Source organism: Lathyrus oleraceus, chromosome 7, assembly GCF_024323335.1.
Source record: "Lathyrus oleraceus cultivar Zhongwan6 chromosome 7, CAAS_Psat_ZW6_1.0, whole genome shotgun sequence".
Taxonomy (NCBI): domain Eukaryota; kingdom Viridiplantae; phylum Streptophyta; class Magnoliopsida; order Fabales; family Fabaceae; genus Lathyrus; species Lathyrus oleraceus.
In genome coordinates, this window is record NC_066585.1 from 66948584 (window position 1) to 66968344 (window position 19761).

Genomic DNA, 19761 nt, shown 5'->3' on the forward strand with positions numbered 1-19761 from the left:
GACTGACAACTAACAACTAATCCTTGTTTGCTTTTGCCCTCGTTGTGATCCTTTCTCTCGCCCTCGTTGCGATCGAGACTTTCCTTTTCTCTTGCCCTGGTTGCAATCGAGACCCTTATTCCCGTAGTTAGCTGAACTACGTTTTGCTCTGATTCTCATTCCAGATGAGATACGTAGGCATAAGACGTGATGTCTTAGCGAGCACAATTACCCTTAACCCCTAGGTAACCGAGCTACGAAGACTCTGATTCTCATATTCAGATGAGATATGTATGCAGTGGATGCGACATCCGTGCGAGTCATTTTCTTTGACCCTTTCTTTTAGTAAATAGTACATTAGATAAACACACGCCCTTTAGACAAGAACAACAAGAGTGGATCCCGTAGAGTACTACGGATGCGTAGGGGTGCTAATACCTTCCCTTCGCATAATTGACTCCCGAACCCAAGATTTGGTTGCGAGACCTTGTCTTTTCCTTTCCTTTCTCCAGGTTTACTTCGAGCGTTTCCTTTCCCTCCTTTGGGATAAATAACGCACGGTGGCGACTCTTCTGTCATTTCTTTCTCGCCGGTTGTTTTTTCGCATACAGTATTTTTCAGGTTGCGACACTGTGCCCAAGAAAGGGATGTGGGACAGGCAGCTAAGCAAAAAACCAACCCCGCAGTACAAGTACAACTACAAGAGGGGGCCCTACCAGTCATAGTCTTCACTCTCCCCCATAAGAACTCAATTCCTGGGGTTCTTGCTTCCTTAGTAGACATCCCATCTCGTATCTGTATCTGTCATCGAATGTGAGCCCTCATCTCATGCTCCTACTACCTCTTCACTTCAAGTGGGAGTGATGGACGAGTGAAGATCGCCAACTCTTTCTTCCCCTTACCATCCCGGATACCGTGAATTTACTTCAACTTCAATCGGACCGGCTTTTCAAGAAAGATCTGAAAAGATCCTAGATAAGTATAAGATAGTAGCTGGTTGATCTCCAACTTCTTATCGTTTTTATCAAGTGTGACTGGAAGCCCATACTTCTGCTTTTCCTGATCCTTTTAGTGCTAGAACTGGGAACCTGGTTGTAAAGCTCATTCCCGGTCTTGCAACTTGGTCATTTGATCGATTTCCTTGTAAATTCCTAAGCATGAGAGGAAGGAACCGCTTCTCTGAGCCCCCGCGGGGGGCGGGAGACGCTATGCCAGATAGGGCGCCTCAAATCTTCGAAAAATCACACGCAGAGGGAAGGCCTGTAGATGTGCTGTGCCCCTTTTGGGGATAAATTCCTCCCGGTCCGGATAAGCTAACTCTTCCTTTTGAGCCAGGGCCAACCGCTATGAGCTGAAAACCCAGCTCTTTACTTCTCCTTTTTAAGAAAAGGCTCTATGGCTCTTGTGTTAGAATTGCTTTTGTTTTGGGAGCTCTATTAAAATTATCGTAATGTAGTTACAGTCAACACAGTAGCTTTAACGTGAGCAGCGCTTCGCTCCTTATCTTATATAGGCTATACACCGTGCTGAATGAAAAAGTTTCCCCATTCCCATTTAATTTGTAAGGACAACCCTTACCTCCTCTCTTCCAACTAGAATGCTTTTATTTGAGGCGTTCTGATTTTGCTTATGCACACCGGGCTGCTTAGTCGGAATAGGCAAGCGGTGTGCTAGAGTGATGGATATCTAATTTTTTTATGAAGCATCAGCTACCAATATGGGTCGCAGTTGGATCCAACCGGTCCCACTCGTTATTCACCCAGCGATTGGATTGAGATTTCCTTTTTGGAATCTTCTCCATCTGAATTAAGTTGTCAGAACTGCCACCATCGAGAAGAATGCGCACGGTGGTGCCTGCAATCGACCCAGAAAAGCAGATAATACATTTGCCAGAAGTGCCATGATAAGCTTGTAATGACAAATGATGCAAAGTTGGAGAATCATCCGACGGAAGATCCGGTGGAACAGGTTCGGCGACAACAGAGGAGGAAACATCGCCATCCGGTTCATCCACCTGCAGAATCATGTATTGGCGATTCAGACATTTGTGCTTCCACGATAATTTATCGTCGCAAGTAAAGCACAACCCCTTTTCCCGTCGCAGTTGCATTTCTGCTGCCGACAATTTCTTCACTGGTGGCAGAGGCTTAGTTGGAGGAGACGGAAGGAGAGGCGGCAATGCAGATTTAGTTGACGTAAGTGAAGGAGAAGATGAATTGGACAGAGAGGTCCGCATCGATGAGGAAGGCACCATTGGTTTTTCTCGTGCAACCGAACTCTGTAACAGGTAGCGCTCGTCAAATGAACGAGCCAGTGATGCAGCTCGTACCAAGGAAGTAGGAGACTGGGAGATGACATCACGTCGGACCTCAGGTTTAAGACCATCAATAAAGAGGATCAGACCAAGTGCGAGATTGGATCGATGAATTGCGTTTTAAATGAAATGAAATATTGTTTCCTATTTCTTTCGTTTGTGAATCTTTCTCCCATGCATAATTTGTTGGTCAACAACCAAGCACATCTCTCTTTAGTTATTCACTCTCGGCGGATGTTCCGACTAAAATTAGTTCAAATTCTTTACTCAGAAGAGTAAGGAATAATAAATTGGTTTTCAAAACTCGAATGGAACGATTCCGCAGAGTATTGGGGGAAATTATTACGTACCTTCAGCATTCACCGAATGCATCTCCCCAGATCAAACACCACACCGCCCACATATTGAATCGTGAAATCAAAGAACAACTAAGTTCTTTGTTTCGAAGTGCGCAGTTTCCACTCCCTCCTGCTACCAATATGGAGCAGGTGGTCAATTTATTAACGGCGAATTCGACATCACTCCCCGATCTTTTTGAAACCGCCGACAGCCTTCTCGTTCAGGGGGCAGCGAGCCCTCATTTTGCGAGTGCCTGTACGATTGTTGCACAATTATGGTCCGGGGGCGGGTTCTGAGCAGGATGGGGACTACCTATTTCAATTTTTGGGCCAATTCCCCCTTCGTACTATCAAAAAATGCTTGCTGAAAAGAAAGGAAAGAAGGTCCATTTTCCCACGTAGTTCGTCGGTCAAACCAACGATTCTCTTCTCACTCAAAGTTATAGAGAGATCTTTTTCTAGTTAGACTTCTATCAATGCAATGAAAGAACCATCCCTTCCTATTTCTTTGTCCTGTCAGATAGAAATATAATAAGACCCAAAAGAGCCCTTCTTTACCACTTTAGGGGGTGGGGTGAAGGGGGGGTTTACATACAACCGAGGCAAAGTGGTTTATGATTAAATCTCAGAGGCATTCTTATCATTTGGTAGATCCAAGTCCATGGCCTATTTCGGGTTCACTCGGAGCTTTGGCAACCACCGTAGGAGGTGTGATGTACATGCACTCATTTCAAGGGGGTGCAACACTTCTCAGTTTGGGCCTAATATTTATCCTATATACCATGTTTGTATGGTGGCGCGATGTTCTACGTGAATCCACGTTGGAAGGACATCATACCAAAGTCGTACAATTAGGACCTCGATATGGTTCTATTTCGTTCATCGTATCAGAGGTTATGTTCCTTTTTGCTTTTTTTCGGGCTTCTTCTCATTCTTCTTTGGCACCTACGGTAGAGATCGGGGGTATTTTGCCCCCAAAAGGGATTGGGGTTTTAGATCCTCGGGAAATCCCATTTCTTAATACCCGTATTCTCCTTTCATCCGGAGTTGTCGTAACTTGGGCTCATCATGCTATACTCGCGGGGAAGGAAAAACGAGCAGTTTACGCTTTAGTAGCAACCGTTTCACTGGCTCTAGTATTCACTGGCTTTCAAGGAATGGAATATTATCAAGCACCCTTCACTATTTCGGATAGTATTTATGGTTCTACCTTTTTCTTAGCAACTGGCTTTCATGGTTTTCATGTGATTATAGGTACTCTTTTCTTGATCATATGTGGTATTCGCCAATATCTTGGTCATCTGACCAAGGAGCATCACGTTGGCTTTGAAGCAGCTGCATGGTACTGGCATTTTGTAGACGTGGTTCGGTTATTCCCATTTTTCTCTATCTATTGTTGGGGAGGTATATGAAGGAACGAAACAGTGGATTTAGGAAGGAAAGCTCGAATACAAAGAGAACCGGGCTTTTCCAAAGAATTACTGCAGCTTTCCCAGCTTCGTTATCCTTTGAATTACTCCTAATTTTTCTATTCCTAGTGTCATGAGAAATCAAAACTTTCTATACTCATTCCTTCTCTTAGTCGGTGTCTCCTATTTACTTTGTCTCATCTTGGGTGAGAGTGCAGTTTTTTGGGCCTTACTCTCAAAGGTTGGCAAATAGTTTTTAGGAGGGAACAGGGGCCTGTTGAATTTGTAAGACTCAAAACCTCCGTCAAACCTACTGAGTAATTACTAAGTTTTCATTGGATGGTTCATCTGCTCCCAAAAAGCATATGTATGTGCTTGGTGAGAAAGAAGTCCTTTTAGGTTATAGGGAAGGGGATAGTGTAAGGTTCCTCTCTATTGCCAAGAAGTAAAAAAGACCAAATTCCACCAGAAGGTATATCCTGAAGATATGATCAATCAGTCCAATGGGCACTAGAAGGCCTGCTAAAATAGCCGGTATAACTTCCTTCACTCTCTGGTAGCGAGAAAGCTTCTGTAAATCAGAGGGTAGAAGGTGAAGCGGTGGTGGTGATCTAGTCTTCAAAAGAAAATATCGAAGAACTAGACAATACTTTACTTACCAGCCTTACTAGGCAAGACAGAAACCAATCCTAGAACTACAAGATGATACGACTTCTCCTAACGACAAGTAAAGGCATACCCGAACATAAAGGAGAGCGGCTTTCCCTCTATTAGAAAACAAGAATGGAAGTCCATCTAAATTAGGGGGAAAGGAGAAAGCTCAAGCGCGTGGCACAAAACAGTGGGTTCCTGATCTTGTCTTCCTTCAGGCTAAAGCTTCAAGTCTCAAACCGAAGTCAAAGAGAACTATTCAACAACATCCCTCTTTTCTACATACATTCCTGGGGTTTTTGGTTGCTTGGTTTGCTTAACGTTCAAAATTTCTATCGTCAATAGATAAGGGCTCAGACGATGTTATCTTTCCCCCTTCCTTGGGAAAGCGCTTTAACATTAGTGAAGACTAGCTATATATCATGCTACTTCAGCTAGAAGCTATATGCTTCTTTTCTTAAGACTAGTCTTAAGACTCATTCTATCCTATCTATCCACCTGAGAGAGATCACTCCTGTAAAGAGCCTCACCTAAAAGACCAGTAACAGCCTATTCTTGCAGACAGCGGATTCTCTTTCTTTATCTTCATCCGCCCCTACTCGTCTTTGCCCTGCCATTTCCAGTCATTTACGATGCCAGTGATTAAAAAAATAATAAGGAAGCCAGCTCATCTTTGATTCTAATGTGCCAATTCCTCTCTTCAATGAAAGATTGATCCGTCACTTCCCGAAGAAAAGGACTCCTAGAGTGTGAACCCAGGATCCGAGATGTGGAAACATTTGCCGAATCTACATACGCCGAAGCCTATAAATAAAAAATTAAAATTAAATATTATTGCTCCATTCGGAATTAATTTCCCACCTACCTTGGGATAAGTGGTTGCCGGAAGCTTGAGACTTGAATGGTAATGACTTTAACACCCGATTCTGGTATTAATATAACTTAATAAGTTAATCCCGTGAGGTAATCTATACCCGTGCTATAAGGAATATAAAAACGGACTTGTATTTTTCTTTTATAGGATACTGGAAATGAGACTACAGTAAGAATCCCGTGAGGTAATCTATACCCAATCTTTCTTACCCAATTCAAGTCTCCCTTTGCGACAAACACGATGCCAAGCTCTTACTACTCTCTCTTTCATAGTAGGGTCCTCCTCGTTATCCCTCAAGAAAATACCTTCTAAAAGAATGTTAGGAGGCTTGTCCTTCATAGGGTAACCGAGTTGTCTCCTAGCAAGTACTAGATTATAAGAAATGATTCCCTTTGTGCCCATGAGGGGCACATTGGGGAACTCCCCGCAACTATCAATGATCTTCACATCGTCTAAAACTCTACTATACCATGCAATATCTGACTGGGTAAGAGACATAATCCTCTGTGACCACTGAAGTCCTGACTTGCAATCCCAAAAAGTAGCTGACTTAGGAAGATGAGAGACAAACCATTTGTAGAGTAACGGTATACAGCAGACTATGGTTCCTCCTCCTTTCAAAGTACGGTAATGGATGGAATGATAGGTGTCTCCGAGCAAAGTTGGAACAGGATTACCACTTAGGAAGATGCGTATAGCATATGAATCCACAAAACCTTCAATATTAGGAAATAGTAACAAACCGTAGATCAACAAGGCGAACAGATGCTCCACAATAATATCACAACCTTGACTGGCAAAATAAGAAACCTTCCCCATTAAGAACTTGGTAGTGAAACCTGGAAGTCCTCCTTTGGTGGTGAAGTTATTCTTGAATTCTGACTTCTTCATGTACAACACTTTTGCAAGAGAACTGTGCTCGGGTAACTTTTCTGAACCAGAGAAAGGTACTGTATCAGCAACTGGGATGTGAAGCAACTGGGCATACTCTTCCAATGTAGGCATGAGTTGATAGTCTGGGAATGTGAAACAGTGATAGACTGGATCATAGAACTGTACTAATGTCTGCAATAACCCTTCTTCCATCCTAAGCGTCAATAAAGATATAAGTGCCCCATATCTGTCTCTGAAACCAATAGGATCTGCGATCGAAGAAACCAGTTTCTTTAGTTCATCTATCTTTGGATTGATGAGATTGTACTTTTTCACACTTCTTCGTCCAAAATCCATGTTTCCTGCAATATTTGCAATCCTCACTTTAAGTTCCTTGGAAAAAGGTTGAAATGATGGGAATGAATGCATGTCATGCATGAATGCAACAAACACAAACATGGTCAAACAATACAAGGCTCAAAGTTCATCACCAGCATGGAGTTTAGGACAAAGCCCCAAGATAAGTTCTAAGGTTCACCTGCCAAACGGGTTCTAAAAGTTCCCAAGGTTATGGATCCTTCTTCGGATAATACCGGGTTAAGCAACTGCTCGCTTTCCAATATTATTCTCAAAAGAATCTCGCTTGAGTGTGATATCGCGTATCAACCAAACCAGACTTTTGGTCCGAAGTGGTCACCGCATCACATCCTAAGTAAGGCCAAGATGGGGTAAAGGTAAACTAAGGTCCTTGGCTTCACGAGCTCGTCGAAAGCAACAATGCCTCACAAATGACTTGTTTTAGCACTATCACCCTCAAAGAGGCCTCCACCAAGCGGACAAAGGCTCAAGTCAACTCGGTAAGGATTGTCTCCTATCAAGTCAACCTGAATTATCATCCATCCTATCTCAAATGTGCCCCAAATCCGGGTATAGGATTTATCACAAGTATCCCCCAAAACCCAAAATAACAAACATTACAAACAATACAATTTAGCAAATATTCACAAAGCAAACATATAAACAAGCAAAGATAGGCTAAACCCTCAAATAAGTTTAAGCATTGTTGTCCCCAGCAGAGTCGCCATTCTGTCGCGGCGGGATTTTTCACGAGATTAAGTATTGATTGAACTTAACCCGTTTGAAAAATATTTTAAATGCAAGAGTCGCCACCGTCTTTTATTTTATCCAAAAAGAGGAAGGGAAAAATAACGATAAATCTCTTTAGAGTTACGGGTTCGGGGGTTGGTTATGCAAAGGGAAGGTATTAGCACCCTCTACATCTGTGGTACTCCACAGGAACCTTTTTGCTTATGTTTATGTGAATGCTTTGCTTTTTTCGCTTTGATCGTTTGATTGGGGAGATGAGAAAAGAACTTGATTTTATTGCTTTTTGGACTCGATAAAGTCGTAGACTTCATGCCTACGTATCTCCAAGGCGCAATGGAGAAATCAGAATCCACATAGTTCTCCCAAAAGAACTAGGGGAAAGTCTATTTTGTTGATTTTAGATTGGCGTGTCTTGCCATCTCTTGCTCGACCTAGGCGGGAGGCTTCGAGACTGACACGTCCTTTTGAAAATGTTTTTAAACTGAAAAGCCAAAGCTGGCAAAAGATTTGAATGAGCCTAAACCCTGAAACAATACATAAATGGGCTCATTATAAGGAAGCCCAAGAGTAAGCTTGTGAGTGTGTGAAAAGGGTTTCTTAAACGGCGACCATTGGAATCGCATCGGGTTTCTCTTTTTTGGATTTTTTGATTTTTTAACATAAAACGTGAACAATACGATTAAACACACAATACAGAACATAAAAAATGCGAGAAAGTAAATTATTACAACACAGTTAGCTATGAATAGTTAGTATTACGAATAGTTAGTGGAGTTAATCGAGCTGAAACTGAAACGAAACGGTTAGTAACAACATAAACAAATATAAAAAACAATATAAACATTTACTTTAGACAAAATAAATATTTGATATAAATAAACATTTAATTAAAATAAACATTTAAACAAATAATTAATTTAACTAACATTCAAATAAAACATATATGCAAAATAATAAAAAAGATAAACAATATTTAGTAAACAAAAGTAATATATATATATATATATATATATATATATATATATATATATATATATATATATATATATATTTTATATTTTAGACAATAAATATATAGTAGACAAAATGATATATATGTACATTTAGACAAATAATATATAATAGACAAAAATATATATATATATATATATATACAAAGATAATATATATATATATATATATATATATATATATATATATATATTTATTTATTTATTTATTTAGATATATAATAGACTAAAATAATATCTATATCTATATATATATATATATATATATATATAATATATATATATATATATATATATATATATATATATATATATATTTAGATAATATATTTAAACACATGTCGGCAAGCCGGAACTTTGCCGATTTCAGAGATAAGTGAAGAATATTACCTTGTGTGAAGAGGATGAACTTCTGATCGTCCAAATGATCGACCGAAAGCTGGAAACCGTCACCGACGCAGTGCTGACTGCCTTCGTGAGTACCTGACTTCAACGTCGCTTTTGATCGGTGAAACGACGCCGGAATGAAATGAACCTTGGATATTTGTGATCTGGACTCAACGAACTTCAAAGATATGAAATCGGTTTTGTGTTTCGGTGAATAATCGGGACGATTTTGGGTTACCGAAAATGAAGAACAAGTGAAATACGGTAATGCTTTTGGAAAAATATTTCTTTTCAATTCTCTGTTTCTCTCACCACACGTTTTTTCCTTACTGATCCCTCTTTTTTTTCTTTCTAACAACATCTATATATATATATATATATATATATATATATATATATATATTTAGATTACTTAAACAATAGGAAACCTAAAAAATATCTAACATAAATTAATAATATATATTTAGATTACTTAAACAATAGGAAACCTAAAAAAAATATCTAACATAAATTAATAATATAATTTATATATTATATAATAATAACAATAATAAACTAATATAATATTAATCCTAATTAAATAAACTAATTAACAACTAAACACAATTAATATTAAGCACAAATAATATTAAACGACACACGATTAAAATACGATAAAATCGAGCGACAAAACGCGATAAAAACGATGACAATTTGCACAGCAAAACAGACAAATTGATAAAACCAATAAACCAGTAAACCGGTAAACCAGTAAAATCAACAACACGACTCAAACAGACTCGATTAAATCACACGGCACAACACGTAATTAAATAAACAACCCTAGGCAATAATAAAATCAACACGACATCACGAAAACGCTGACAAACACAATCACAAATAATCGGACAATACGAAAACTCTAATATATTCGAAATACAGTCAAAATACCGACAAACAAACAATTAAATAGATAAAAACGCACAAAACCTAATCGAAGCGATGCCACGCACAAAAGAGATAAGCGAGATAAATACGAGGCAACGATATCGGCCAGGTTTTGCTAAAACAACGAAATACAACACGGTAAGCAACGAAAACACACAAAACCTAATCAAACCAGTTGTCACGCGAAGTTTAAGAAATTGAGATGAATACGAGACAACGAGATTAATCAAGATGTGGTCAACAAAGCCAAAGTCAAATTTTGGGGTGCGACAGATGCCCCTATTTAATTAACTTAGGCCAGATAGCCGGAGGCTATCAAATGGCGTAAGGTAATTAAATATGACAAACGCCACAAAATTTGACCGCAAATGCATGTATGCATGATGCAAAAGACAGACAGACACAGAGACACAGGAGTGCAAACTCTACTGGGGAAGGACATACACCGACTCAATGCATGAAGGTAAACACTGAGAATACTCAGCTGGGGAAGATTCACTACCTATTCATAGATGGAAAATAGGAGGAAAAGAGATATCGACTCAATGTTGACGATACATCACTATCTCATAGATGAAAGTGGGAAAAGATCAATATAACAAGAGTACTGATGTGACAGTACATTACCAACTCAAAGATGGAGGTAACAGAAAAGATGAATACCAACTCAAGGATGAAGGTATAACAAGGGCATAACAAAAATTGAACTGCGTTAACTCATGGTTGACAGCTCACTACCCACTCATTGATGAGGTAAACAGGACATGCCAACTCAAAGTTGAAGGAAAGCTTCAAAAGATTGATAATAACACTGCTAGGGAAATCAAATTCCAACTCATTGATGATGGTGTAGATGAAGAATCAGATCTAAGGATCATTGTGCAGACTTACAGTTGAATGCACACTACCAACTCATTGATGAGGTAGACAGAGAAATGCCGACTCAAAGTTGAAGGCAACCACCGATTCATTGACAAAGGTGTTTAAAAGAATTTAGAACATATTCTCCTGGAGATGTTTATCATTACCGACTCAAAGATGACGGTGGAAGGACAAAATGTACCTAACTCATAGATGAAGGTACTCCTTCAACTCAAAGACGAAGATGGAATCAGAAGTTATCTGTGCAGACTCAAAGATGAAAGCACACTATCAGTTCAACAAGGATCAAACATACCCTACTCATAGATGAAGGTACTCCATCAACTCAAAGACGAATATGGAATCACAGGAAAATGTGCGAACTCAAAGATGAATGCATATTACCAGCTCAAAGTTGCAGGTACTTCACCAACTCAAAGACGAAGGTGGAATCAAAAGGAATCTGTGCTAAACTCAAAGACGAAAGCACGCTACCAGCTCAAAGTTGCAGGTAGAACCATGGAACTTTCTGTGAGGATGTTATCAACTCATAGATGGAGATAGTAATTAATTTATCCGAGGGATAACAAAGGTTACCACTCATGGATGTAGGTAACTCAAGTTTGTAACGGGTACCAACTCAAAGATGAAGGTATAAAGGACTTGGACACAATATCTGTCATGTCTGTTTTACTGAATGAGAGTCACAAAGACTATATTGTTGCCTTCTTTTACTGGCAATTTCTGAGCTTTATCTGGAGACACGAGGTTCAAACTAGGATGGAACTAGAATGAAACGGTCAAACAAGACTTCAACTGAAGAGGAATGAACTCATCAGGATTTACAACTGAAACAACCATCTTCCACGAGGCATAGATCTCTGTGGGGAACATGACCAATAAAAGGTATTTTGCTGCTTATGAGGATACTCTATATGGAGAGATTGACTCAACCCACAATATAAACAAGGAAACAAGGTGCATATGAATGCAAGCATGATATGTCATAGATATGCATGAATATTTAGTAATGAATGCATGATGGACAGACAAAACTAGGAATAACTAAAAATGTTAACAGCTGCATAAGGACTTGCTGGAGATTTGCACTGAGACTCGCTAGGGAGTAGTACAAAGACTTGCTGGGGAATTGGTACAAGAGCACCATATCCAGGTTTCTTTAAAAGTCTGTCTCTGCTGAGGATTCCGTAGAAGAATGGAGATGTCTTCTACTTCAAAAATGCAGGAGATTCCCTGTGGTTCTTGAATTTGCTTAAAATGCATAACACACTCTTCTTTTACTACAAAACATTACTGAGGAGGAGACATATCCTTCTATTGAGTGGACAGAGAACAACAGGAGATTCCCTGTAGTTTCTGAATATCAAATTTCTTCACTCGCTGAGGGATGGAGACCTCTGTATTACTCCTGCTCAGGGAAATCAAATCTTCCTTCTCATCCTCTGCTGGGGACATTGCTGATCCCGCCTTAATAAATTACTGGGGAAATACCTGTAGTAATCCCATAGGCCAAATCTGTAACTTAAAACCTGGATCAAAGTCTTCATGATCAATTAACCGGGGAGTCTTCATGATCAATTAAACTGGGGAGTCTTCATGCCCCAAGTGAAGGGAATAAACTTCTTGAAATATTTCTTGCATGATCTCTTGAGGAAAACTAGGAAGCATAGTTGGGGATATCCAGAATCACAACCTCTGCTGGAGAAATATTACTGCCAAGACACCTGTGGAGATTTTTTCATCATATACATATAAGGATAGTAATATGAACATGTCTAGTTGGAATCACATGATTTCAGAATTACTGGGACCACATGTCTCAATCCTTTTATTGATGTCCACAAGTCAAAATAAATAATCTTTATATTTTTCAAAAACTGTTTTTAATTCAAAACTTTTGTTTCAAAACATATCTGTCAAAGTAAAAGAACTTTCGTAAATTGAAATGAAAATTAAGAGTGCCAAGAAATATAGAAAGGCTCAAATTGATTTGATAGGATGGTAATCAGCCAACAGCGTGATTCCATAGATCTTTACAAATTGGAACATGGTAATTTCGTGGAAAAAGGGTACGTTGAACTACAATGACATCATTCTCTCTTCCACTTTTGACCTGTATTGCAGCCTTGAGAAAGTTGGTGAACTGTTGAAAATATTCTGATACTTCAATGATCTTATCTCTGTTATGCAGTTACTTGCCTGAAATCCCTAACTTTTGCCTAGATTGCCCTTTCGGGTTTTCAATCTACCGGGATAATATTCTCTTTGTTTTTTTATGTCTCTAATTTCTGCTTGGACCGCCCTTTCAGGTTTTCAGTCCACCGAGACGCTCATTTTTGCCTAAGCCGCCCTTTCGGGTTTTCAACTTAGCGAGCTGTTCTTTTCATTTTTTAGGCGAAGTATTTCTTAAATGCATCTGTATTCACGGGACGTGGAAACTCTTCACCATCCATGTTTGTAAGAATTAAAGCACCGCCTGAGAAGGCTTTCTTGACAATATAGGGTCCTTCATAGTTAGGAGTCCACTTGCCCCTAGAATCATTGTGAAATAGTATCATCTTCTTGAGCACAAGGTCACCCTCTTTGAATTCTCTCGGCTTAACCTTCCTATCAAATGCCTGCTTCATTCTCTTTTGATATAACTGTCCATGGCACAAGGCAGTCATTCTTTTTTCTTCAATCAAATTCAACTGATCATATCTGCTTTGACACCATTCAGCATCTGACAACTGAGTTTCCATTAGTATCCCCATTGATGGAATTTCAACCTCTATCGGTAACAAAGCTTCCATACCGTATACAAGTGAAAATGGGGTTGCCCCAGTTGAAGTACGGACTGATGTTCTATATCCGTGTAGTGCAAAAGGCAGCATTTCATGCCAATCTTTGTAGGTAACAACCATCTTTTGAATGATCTTCTTGATATTCTTATTTGCAGCTTCAACTGCCCCATTCATCTTGGGACGGTAAGGAGAAGAGTTGTGATGCTCGATCCTAAAACTTTCACATAATTCATCCATCATTTTGTTGTTCAGATTGGAGCCATTGTCAGTGATGATCTTGTTTGGAATGCCGTATCGGCAAATGAGATTATTTTTGATGAATCTGACCACCACTTGCTTTGTCACCTTTGCATACGAAGCTGCTTCCACCCATTTGGTGAAGTAATCAATTGCCACGAGAATGAAACGGTGTCCTTTGGAAGCTTTGGGTTCAATCATACCGATCATGTCAATGCCCCACATTGAGAATGGCCAGGGAGCAGAAATCACATTCAAAAAGGTTGGTGGTACATGAACCTTATCAGCGTAGATCTGACATTTGTGACACTTCTTTACAAATTTGCAGCAATCTGATTCCATGGTCAACCAGTAGTAACCAGCTCTCAACATCTTTCTTGACATAGAGTGGCCGTTTGCATGAGTACCAAAGGACCCTTCGTGAACTTCTTTCATCAACATTTCTGCTTCCTTTTTGTCAACACATCTGAGTAAGACCATGTCATAATTTCTCTTATAGAGCACATTCTGATTAAGGAAGAAACTGCCTGACAATCTTCTCAAAGTCTTTTTATCTTTTTCTGTTGCTCCAAGAGGATACTCCTGAGTCTGAAGGAAATGCTTGATATCGTGGTACCATGGTTTATCATCAAAACTGACCTCAGCTGTAAACACATGTGCTGGTCTATCAAGTCGCTTGATCACAATTCTGGGTACTTCGTTTGGAAAACCCACTTGATACATTGAAGACAACGTAGCTAGAGCATCCGCCATATGATTCTCATTCCGAGGAATGTGATGCAATTCAACCTTGGTGAAGAAAGTCAACAATCTTCTTGCATAGTCTTTGTATGGGATCAAGCCAGGGTGGCGTGTTTCCCATTCTCCTTTGATCTGATTGATAACTAACGTTGAGTCACCATAAACAGTAAGATTTTTGATGCGGAGGTCAATGGCTTCTTCAAGACCCATGATACAGGCTTCATATTCAACAATGTTGTTTGTACATTCAAAGCAAATTCTTGCCGTGAAAGGAATATGAGAACCTTCTGGAGTGATAATGACTGCACCTACTCCATGTCCATAAACGTTGGAAGCTCCATCAAATACTAAACCCCATTGAGAATCTGGTTCAGGTCCTTCTTCAGGAAATGGCTCTTTACAATCTCTGGATTTTAGGAACATGACATCTTCATCAGGAAACTCATCCTCATTATCATCGTGATCTTCAACGGGTTGGTGAGCAAGGTACTCAGCCAACACACTGCTCTTGATAGCTTTCTGGGTATGATACTCAATGTCGTATTCTGATAACAGCATCTGCCATCTGGCAATCTTACCAGTGAGTGCAGGCTTCTCAAAAATGTACTTGGTTGGATCCATTTTGGATATCAACCAAGTGGTGTGTCTTAACATATACTACCTCAATCTCTTAGCAGCCCAAGCCAATGCACAACATGTCTTCTCGAGTAAGGAGTATCGTGATTCACAGTCAGTAAATTTCTTGCTTAAGTAGTAAATGTCATGCTCTTTCTTTCCAGTTTCGTCTTGTTGACCCAGAATACAGCCCATAGAATTCTCAAGCACTGTCAAATACATAACCAACGGTCTTCCAGCAACAGGTGGTAACAAGATAGGAGGCTCCATGAGGTACTCTTTGATACTGTCAAATGCTTTCTGACAATCCTCTGTCCAAACACAATTCTGACTCTTTCTCAGCAATTTGAAGATAGGTTCACAAGTGGCAGTCATGTGAGAAATAAACCGGGATATGTAATTCAATCGTCCTAGAAAACCTCTCACTTGCCTTTCGGTTTTTGGTGCGGGCATCTCTTGGATAGCTTTTACTTTATCTGGATCAACTTCAATGCCTTTTTGGCTGACAATGAAGCCCAAGAGTTTACCTGACCTGACGCCAAATGTGCATTTGTTCGAATTGAGGCGAAGACGGAACTTCCTCAATCGTTGAAACAGCTTCAATAGATCTACTAAGTGACCTTCTTCTGAACGAGACTTCGCGATCATGTCATCCACATAAACCTCAATCTCTTTGTGCATCATGTCGTGAAAGAGCGTTGTCATGGCTCGCTGGTAAGTAGCACCTGCGTTCTTCAACCCAAACGGCATCACTTGATAACAGAATGTTCCCCATGGTGTTATGAATGTAGTTTTTTCCATGTCTTCGGATGCCATTTTGATCTGGTTATACCCGGAGAATCCGTCCATGAAGGAGAATATGTCAAACTTTGCTGTATTGTCTACCAACATGTCAATGTGAGGCAGGGGGAAATCATCCTTTGGGCTTGCTCTATTTAAGTCACGATAGTCGACACACATTCGTACCTTCCCGTCCTTCTTAGGAACTGGCACAATATTTGCTATCCACTCTGGATACACTGAAGTGGCAAGAAAACCAACATCTATTTGCTTCAGAACTTCTTCTTTAATTTTGACGGCCATATCTGGATGTGTTCTTCTTAATTTCTGTTTGACCGGTGGACATTCTGGCTTCAAAGGTAGCTTGTGCTCTACGATGTCAGTGTCGAGACCAGGCATATCTTGATAAGACCAAGCAAACACATCTACATACTCTTTCAACAGGCTGATCAATTTCTCCTTGACCTGTGGGGATAACAATGCTCCAATTTTGACTTCTTTCACATTTTCTTCCAAACCCAAGTTGACTGTTTCCAAAGGCTCCTTGTATGGCTGAATAGTGTCTTCTTCATTTTCAAGCTGGCGGGCGACCTCTTCTGGAATCTCATCCCACTCTTCCTCTTCAGCTTCGAATACAGAATGTTCAAAGTTGGGAGAGGGCATGATGTCATTGTGTTCAACGGGTTTAAGTAACTTGTACAAACAATTGTTTTTAGAGGACTGACCATGACATGCAAAAATGTGTTCTTTTTAAGGTTTTTTTTGTGTTACCATTTTCCGAAAAAGCTGAAAAGATAAAAGGACACAAGTGTATAGGAACACAAAAGATCTTTCTCATGGATAGTACGTTTTTGACAAAAGTGCCCATTTTACAAAATTAATGCTTCGCGCTTTGGGCTAAAGCGGAAGATTTTTGAAAACTGAAAAGCTTAATTACTTTGATATGTGGACACAATGTGGGATGTCAACTGCGGTCCAGTTCTTCATAACTACTCCTGGTGTCACAAATCTTGGGCCTTCGTCTTCTGTCTTTCCTCTCAAAGTATCCTCCTCAACTGCTACCATGTTGATAAACCCACCGCTGTAAAAGATATCTTTGAAAGGTCGCACCACTGAAGTCTGCACTTGTTTTCCATCAACAAAGCCTAATCCTGCATGGTTAACGTTTTCTGGCAACTCTATCACCTTGCCCCACATTTCTGTAGGACCTGTCTTGACAATCTGCTGGGCGCCTTTGAATGACGCGATTGAACCTTCACTTTTCTTGTAATCATCGATGGTCAGGGCCTGAAATGGAGTTTGAACAGCCGTCTCGTCTACTTCTATCACACTAAACGATGAAAGGTGGCTAATCAGCATAGCCTGCTCCCCATTAACCGTCACTATTTGCCCATTCTTGACAAACTTTAACTTTTGGTGTAACGTGGATGTAATGGCACCCGCCTCGTGAATCCATGGGCGTCCGAGCAGACAGCTATAAGCTGGCACTATGTCCATAACCTGGAAAGTGATCTGGAATACGTGTGGTCCAATACCAATAGGCAAATCAACTTCTCCAATGACTGTTTTTCTTGATCCATCGAACGCTTTCACAATAATTCCACTGTGCCGCATTTGCCCCCCTTTGTACTTTAGCTTCAACAAGGTAGACTTGGGCATGACATTCAGAGATGAACCGGTGTCAATTAGGATATTAGACAAAGAATCCCCTTGACAATTGGCTGAGATATGGAGAGCGAAGTTGTGATTCTTTCCTTCTTCTGGCAGTTCTTCATCACAAAAGCCTAAGCCATTGCACGAAGTGATGCTGCCTACAACATTGTTGAACTGCTCTGCTGTTATATCCTGTTCTACAAAGGCTTGATCAAGCACCTTCAGTAGTGCTTCTCTGTGGACAGCTGAGTTCAATAATAAGGACAGGATCGAGATTTTTGACGGTGTCTGTAGCAACTGATCTACCACTTTGTAGTCACTGAGCTTGATAATTTTGAGTAGTTCATCTGTTTCTTTGTCAAGGGTTGAATTGCTTGTTTGCCGTTCTGCTTCTCTTATCACTGGTACCACGACTACTGGATCTTTCTCAACATTTCTACTTGGGATAACCGGTGGAGCAAACACGCGGCCACTGCGCGTCATTCGGCTATTTGCTGCGATATTGGTAACTGAGGCTAAGGTTTTAATCTCGACCTCTTTACCGTTCTCAATAATAGTTGCTGCATAGCGGTAGGGGACCGCTTTATCTGAAGTGTAAGGCATTGGGCTCGGAGGGCAAATCACCACTGGCTCCCTCGGATGATAAGCTATCTCTACTTTCTCTGGAATGTTGAAGCAAGGAATGATGACATTCACCTCTTGTTCTTGTGATTCTGGAGAACTCACTTGTCTAGAAATCTGAATCAAACCCTGATCAAGGACGCCTTGCAAATCATCTTGAATCTTTCTACAACCTCTTGAATTGACTGAACATGTACCACAGATCTGGTGGTCATGTTGGAATAGACCATGAGCACATAAAACAGAATGAATTTCAACCAAAGACTGCCGAATCTCCTCTATCTGCGTAACACGTTGTTCATTGAGACAAACTTCTATATTGTTCACTGATGAAGGACCATGACTTGGCATTGGATTGTCCTTCACATTGGGACCCATGCTCTTGAAGGTCAGGATACCTGCTCTTGTCAACTTCTGTACTTCCAACTTTAAAGCAAAACAGTTGTCTAAGTCATGACCTGGAGCATTCTGATGAAAGGGACAAGATACCTCTGGCTTGTACCACCAAGGTAGCACTTCTGGTACAGGAGGTCGTGGTCGTGGTTGCACAAGGTTTTTAGTGATCAAAGCTGGATACAATTCTGCATATGACATCGGAATTGGATCAAAATTGGTTCTTCTTTGTTGCTGTGGTGGACGTTGTTGTAACTGATGTTGATGTTGTTGAGGTTGATGTTGTTGCTGATACTGAGTATTCTGTTGGAAGCGGTTGGTACGCTGCTGAGGGTATTGGACTTGAACTGGAGCGGAAGTGATTACTGGAGTCACGACTGCTATATGTTGGTGTTGGGAATGGTAAGGATAATTGATCCTTCTTGGATGATTATAGGATACAGCATTAGTTTCTTGTTCCTTCTTTTTCATAAAACCGCCGTACCTCTTTGCCCCGCTTGAAGATGAACTTCCTTCTCTGACTAGACGCCCTTCTCGAACTGCTTCCTCTAAACGGACTCCCATGTTTACCATGTCAGTAAAGTCTGTAGGAGCGCTTGCAATCATCCTCTCGTAATAAAAAGTATCAAGAGTCTTTAAGAACACTTTCGTCATCTCCTTTTCTTCCATAGATGGAACAACCTGTGCTGCAATTTCGCGCCACCTTTGCGCGTATTCACGGAATGTCTCCTTTTCTCTTTGTTGCATGGACCTCAACTGATCTCGGTCTGGCACATTATCAAGGTTGTATTTGTAATGTTTGATAAAGGCCTCGCCTAAATCGTTGAAAGTCTTGATCTGAGAACTGTCTAATCCCATATACCAGCGTAAAGCTGCACCGGTAAGGCTGTCTTGAAAACAATGAATGAGCATCCTTTGGTAGTTGGTGTACATTGACATCTTTCGCACGTACATAACCAAATGGGTCTGTGGACAAGAACTTCCTTTGTACTTTTCAAATTCTGGTAGTTTAAATTTTGCTGGCATCCTTACGTCTGGAACCAAACACATATCATTTACATCTCTGCCAAACAGTTCTTTCCCACGAAGAGCTTTTATCTCTTTTTGTAATTCCGCAAACTGATCCTGGAATTCATCCATTCTATCATTGAGACCAGGATCCTCACTTGGGGTAGGGCCGTGATAGA

The 19761-nt window shown here is 40.3% G+C and overlaps 2 protein-coding genes across 2 annotated transcripts; one reads left to right on the top strand and one right to left on the bottom strand.

Moving 5' to 3' along the window:
* The first annotated feature begins 3220 nt into the window (after positions 1 to 3220).
* Positions 3221 to 4233, top strand: LOC127107960 (cytochrome c oxidase subunit 3-like). Its single transcript, XM_051045312.1, has one exon. The coding sequence runs from the start codon at positions 3246 to 3248 to the stop codon at positions 4041 to 4043; it is 798 nt and encodes a 265-aa protein (XP_050901269.1). The 5' UTR covers positions 3221 to 3245; the 3' UTR covers positions 4044 to 4233.
* Positions 4234 to 4440: 207 nt separating this feature from the next.
* LOC127102059 (uncharacterized) lies at positions 4441 to 19321 on the bottom strand. Its single transcript, XM_051039476.1, has 2 exons — positions 16901 to 19321; positions 4441 to 4656 (listed from the first exon to the last, which is right to left on the bottom strand). The coding sequence occupies exons 1-2, from the start codon at positions 19319 to 19321 to the stop codon at positions 4441 to 4443; spliced, it is 2637 nt and encodes an 878-aa protein (XP_050895433.1).
* Positions 19322 to 19761: the final 440 nt, after the last annotated feature.

Excerpts from the sequence above, each read along its gene's own strand:
- LOC127107960 (XM_051045312.1), top strand. The coding sequence starts at position 3,246 with ATGATTAAATCTCAGAGGCATTCTTATCATTTGGTAGATCCAAGTCCA.
- LOC127102059 (XM_051039476.1), bottom strand. The coding sequence starts at position 19,321 with ATGCAACAAAGAGAAAAGGAGACATTCCGTGAATACGCGCAAAGGTGG. Across the intron at positions 4,657-16,900 it reads CAAGATTTGTGACACCAGGA|ACTAGATCACCACCACCGCT; the intron begins GTAGTTATGAAG and ends TTTCTTTTGAAG.